Source organism: Ochotona curzoniae, unplaced genomic scaffold (assembly GCF_017591425.1).
Source record: "Ochotona curzoniae isolate NIBS_2020 unplaced genomic scaffold, NIBS_Ocur_1.0 contig_2861, whole genome shotgun sequence".
NCBI lineage: Eukaryota > Metazoa > Chordata > Mammalia > Lagomorpha > Ochotonidae > Ochotona > Ochotona curzoniae.
In genome coordinates, this window is record NW_024465620.1 from 88,368 (window position 1) to 93,582 (window position 5,215).

The window sequence follows — 5,215 nt, forward strand, 5'->3', positions numbered from 1 at the left end:
GGGGGGAAAGGGGAGCCCACGTGAGCACAACCCACGAGTAGCCATGCACACGAGTGCAAAGTGTGAGCTCATTGGGCCTGGCACAATGGCTCAACTGGCTAATCTTCCACCTCCAAATGCCAGTATCCCATATTGCAGTGGTTCATGTCCCAGCTGCTCCATTTACCATCCAGCTCCCTGCTTGTGGCCTGGGAAAGCAGCAGAGGACGGCCCAAAGTCTTGGGGCCCTGCACCCGCGTGGGAGACCCACAAGAAGCTGCTGGCTCCTGGCTTCGGATCAGCTCAGTTCCGGCCATTGTGGCCGCTTGGAGAGTGAACCAGCAGATGGAAGTTCTGTCTGTATAAATTTGACTTTCCAATAAATTAATAAACTTGTTAGAATCTGTGAACTCTCCACTGCTCAGTCCTTTTGCCCCTCACCCCTTTGTTGGAACTACAACTTCTTTCGTCCCACATCCCCCAATGCCCTTCCCTCCGGCCACTCCCAGCTCCAGGCAGCAAGGGAGGTGTCATTGCAGCTCCACGGCTCCCTGCCTCTCATTTTTCCCTGGCAGCCAAGTCGCCCCTGCCTCTCTGTTCCCAAGCGGACCAGGTGCCCCCGCCCGCGGTCACTGCTGCCCTCCCAGGCGGGCAGGGACCAAGACGGCACTCACGGGGCTGGCCAGCCACACACAGGGGGTCAGTCACCCAGAACCACTCCCCGCCAAGCCTGATTGCTCCCCCCACCCACCGCACTGCCCCCTCCACTCCCAGATGGGGCCCAGACCTTGCCTGCCTTCCATACCTCCCCAGGGCCTCTGGCTGGCCTTGAACCTCACAGCTGGCCGCTCACTGCCAAGAACACGGAGGTCCCAGCCAGGGGCCCTGAGCTCCACCCAGAAACAGTGAAATGAGCGGGAAAGGAGAGGTTGCCAGGAGCCTGGCCTGGGGTGGTCCGAGTGGGTGGGGACAGTGCTGGCTCAGCTTCCTGAGGGTTGTGGGTTCAGGGGTCCAGGCAGATCAGAGAGATCCTTCCCCTTGCCCCTCCCCCACTTCCTCCCAGCCCGTTCCCGCCACGGCCCTGTCCTCACCAGACCCCAGCTCCTGCTCTCTGCTCTATTGCGGTGACTTCCACGTGCCCAGTGGTCCGGACGTTAGAAGGGCTGGCTGGGTCAGACCCACAGCAGGCCAACCCCAAGACGTGACGCCCATGGCCACAGAATCCGCATTCCCAATGCCTTTGCCGGCTCGAGCCCCCCTGGGGGGGGGGGGTCAACCTCCTCCTGAACCAAGATTGGGGAGAAGTATGCAAGACGGTGGGTGGGCTGCCAGCGGGGAGTCTGGGAACCCAGGTATGGCAGCAAAGTGACCATGCAGAGATGGGGTCAGAAGTGGAACGGCCAGCAAGGGGCAGCTGGCAGCTGCCGAGAGTCCAAAGCAAAGAAGCCGACTGGTGACTGGTGCACATCTTTATTTGCGTGTTGGCTTAAAGCTGCTTTTTTTTTTTTTTTTTTAAGTTCAAGGAGGCAGCCCAGGTCCCCGGGACAGGTGACAGGCAGCCAAGGGAAAGAAGCAATTTCCGCTCCCTCCCCAGCCAAGCTTCTAGAACAGCACCTGAGGGAGCTACAGCGTGGGCATGTCTGGGCTTTGTGCCTGGCACTCTTTGGGTCGCTAGAAGAGTTAATATTTTAAAACATAAGAAAAATAAAGTAAGTCAGCAGAAGCTTTCACAAGAGAGGACCAGCAGAGGGCGCTACTGTGCCTTTCTCCTCTGGCTGGCTGGGCAGGGTCAGGGAGGGTGGCCTGGTCTCACAGCTGGTCTTCCCGCTCTCTCCGCTCCTCTTCCACCCTGGCCTCGGCCCTCAGCACCCTCAGGCTCCTGGTGTCACCTGCCCTGGGACCTGTCTTAGGCAGGACTGGCAGACGCGGGCTGTGCCAGAAGGCTCTGTGGCGCTTACGGAGCCAGGAGAAGCGTCCAGGGGTCTGGAACCTCACGGTCTTGACTGGTTTCTGGGCCCTGGCTCCTGGCACAGCCCCTGGCGGGCCCCGAGCAGCCGAAGTCTCAGCTGAGGGCCCTGCCCTCTGACTGCCTGCTGCCTCCCCCCTCTGGCTGCTTGCTGCCTGCACCCTCTGACTGCCTGCTGCCTCCACCCTCTGACCCTCTGCAGCCTCCACCCTCTGACTGCCTGCTGCCTCCCCCCTCTGGCTGCTTGCTGCCTGCACCCTCTGACTGCCTGCTGCCTCCACCCTCTGACCCTCTGCTGCCTCCACCCCCTGACCCTCTGCAGCCTCCACCCTCTGGCTGCCTGCTGCCTCCACCCTCTGGCTGCCTGCTGCCTCCACATTCTGACCCTCTGCAGCCTCCACCCTCTGACTGCCTGCTGCCTCCATCCTCTGGCTAGCTGCTGCCTCCACCCTCTGGCTGCCTGCTGCCTCCACCCTCTGGCTGCCTGCTGCCTCCACCCTCTGGCTGCCTGCTGCCTCCACCCTCTGGCTGCCTGCTGCCTCCACCCTCTGACCCTCTGCTGCCTCCACCCCCTGACCCTCTGCAGCCTCCACCCTCTGGCTGCCTGCAGCCTCTGCCCTCTGACCCTCTGCAGCCTCCACCCTCTGGCTCGCTGTAGCCTCTGCCCCTGAACCAGCTGAGGTCTCTGCTGTCCCACAGCCTTCAGCCTCTGTCCCCTGGTCAGCTGGAGTTCCTGTCCTCTGGCCAATGATACCCTCTGCCCTCTGATTCTTTGTGGCCATTGACACCTGGTCAGCTACGCCCTCCACCCCCTGGTCAGCCATGCCCTCCGCCTCCTGGTTGGCTACAGCCTCCACCCCATGGTCAGCCATGGCCTCCACCCCATGGTCAGCCATGCCCTCCACCCCCTGGTCAGCCATGGCCTCTGCCCCCTGGTCAGCCACGGCCTCCATCCCCTGGTCAACCATGGCCTCCATCCTCTGGTCGGCCACAGCTTCTGCCCCCTGGTCAGCCACGGCTCCTGCCCCCTGGTCGGCCACGGCTCCTGCCCCCTGGTCAGCCATGGCCTCCACCCCCTGGTCAGCTCTGTCCTCCACCCCCTGGTCAGCCACAGCCTCCGCCCCCTGGTCAGCCAGGACGCCTGTCCTGTGAGCTGTGGACGCCGCCTCCTCTCTCCGACGGCCGCGGAAGGAGGCCCAGCTGATCCTGAGCCTCCATCGCCTGGGGATGGGGTCCTCTCCATCCTCCCTCTCCGCCTGACCCTGACCACGGCTGTCCCTTGGCTCCAGCTCGTCGGGGCGGGTCCTGGGCGTCCAGCCCTTCACCCTCTGCTTCAGCTTCCCCCAGGACACCTGGCTGATGTATTCGCGCCATCTGTCGGCCCTGGACGGCCGGGGCCCCGGGTTGTCCTCCACCACGGGCACGGGCCCAGGGAGGCGGCGGCGCGCGGGCTGCGCGCTGGGTGGCTTCTCCCCGCGCCGCAGGAAGGCCTCCACCAGCTCCTCGTCGTCCTCGCTCTCCACGTCGCTGCCCAAGAACTTGCTGCCCAGGTAGCTGACCGGCATTCTGCGTACGCGCCGGCCCCGCCGCGCCCCCCGACCAGCCGGCCGGGCCTTGGCCATCTCGAAGTCGCTGAATTCGCTGTCGCTGGCATTGCTGCTGTCGTAGGTGCCCACGACGAGCCGGGGCGGAGGCGTCACCATCAGGGGCACGCGCCTCCTCGCTCGGGGGGCCTTGGGTTTCTTGGGGGGCTGCGGCGGGTGCGGGGTGCTCTTCTCAATCATGCGGGCCACATCTTCCAGCGTGCGGCCCTCTTCTTCCAGAAACTGTGTGAGCCGCTCGCGGAATTCCGCCTCCTTGGTGGCCGGCTTGGAGAGGACCCTCCAGACGGCCCCGGCCAGGTGGATCTCGCGTGGAATGAGCAGGTAATCCACATCGTCCCCGATCTGCAGCAAGCCCACGGTGGAGTCCTCCTCGCGCCGGAACACCTTTCCGATCTTCTTGAAGGTCCCCACGGGCTTCAGCGCTTCCACGAGGACATCCAAGTCCACATCTTTGCACGCGTCCGGCACACTCCACAAGATGAGACAGTCGGGGGACGGCAGGAAGCCCCAGGGGAACCAGCCCCCCACGTGGCTTTTCTCCAGGGTCTTTAAGATCTCCAGGGTGACGGCTGGGGCGAGGGGGTCCGGCTGGGAGCCCCAACAGACAGTCCCTAAGGCTAGGGAGCAGAGCGCCGCTGCTTGGGAGACTCACGTCCCACTCTGGGGTTGGGAAAGACGCCTACCCTGCAGCAATCCGGGTCGGGCCCAAATCTGGCTCACCCCCGAAACCGCGCTGGGAAACAGTGCCCAGGCCACTGACGGGCAACCTCGAAGGCGGCGCCAAGCAGGTTCGGGGCGCACGGGCGCTTCTGGCAGCCCCAAGCAACCGGAACGTGGCTGCAAAGTTGGGAAAGGACTTGGCAAACAAAGACGACTCCGCAGCCCGCCCGCGCAGGCTATTCAATATGGCCGAGCGCAGGGAGGCCTCTGCCCAGCCAGTTCCCCACCCTCACCCCCGCCCTCGGAGGGTCTCCCGCCCCCAGGCAGCCTGCCACCCCGCTCCCGCCTGACCTTGACGCGCCTCCCGCCTCCCAGCCAGTGCGCACTCAGGGGGCGGCGCAGCGGCATGGCCAGGAAGTTCCCGGGCGCCCTCTCCTACTCCACCCCCACCCCGGGGGGTGAGGCCCACCTCCCCTTCTCATCTTACACTCCCAGCTCCGGGAAGACTGACAAGGGGACCGTCCACTCCCCTCGGGCAGGCCTCACTCTCCTCCCCGCCAGGGGTGTGGCCGCGCGCCCCGCGCGCAAGCCTCGCTGGGGCCCACGTCAGCACCTTGCCCGCGAAGGCCTCGGTCCCCAAACGCCCCATCTTCGACGTGCTGAGGGCACCCCCGGCGTCGCCAAGACGCAGTTTGGTTGCCAGGTATCTGGTGCTGGCACACAGTCCGTACCTAACTAGTGTGAGTGCGTAAATGAGCCTAAATACTAATCGGCGTGACTGTTTTTGAAGGGTTTACAGTGGAATTCTAGGTGGCTACGAATGAATGGACCAACGTTAGGCAAGTTTGTGGAGCACTGGAGGGACCCTGGCTGCCGTTACCAGGGCTCCCAGATCCCCCACTATCTGAGTAACGGTCGTGTGTCACAGTAGGGAAACTGAGGCCCCTGGAATTGAGACCTCTGCCATCAAGTCACCTAACTAGGCGGAGTTGTGTACGCAGGCCAG

General features: G+C 64.1%; 1 protein-coding gene across 1 annotated transcript; it reads right to left on the minus strand.

Annotated features, from left to right (window-relative positions):
* Positions 1–1,788: 1,788 nt before the first annotated feature.
* On the minus strand, positions 1,789–4,858 carry CCDC8 (coiled-coil domain containing 8). Its single transcript, XM_040978195.1, has 4 exons — positions 4,756–4,858; positions 2,734–4,118; positions 2,464–2,514; positions 1,789–2,040 (listed from the first exon to the last, which is right to left on the minus strand). Exons 1-4 carry the CDS (start codon positions 4,856–4,858, stop codon positions 1,789–1,791), a joined length of 1,791 nt encoding a protein of 596 aa, XP_040834129.1.
* Between the last annotated feature and the right edge of the window lie 357 nt (positions 4,859–5,215).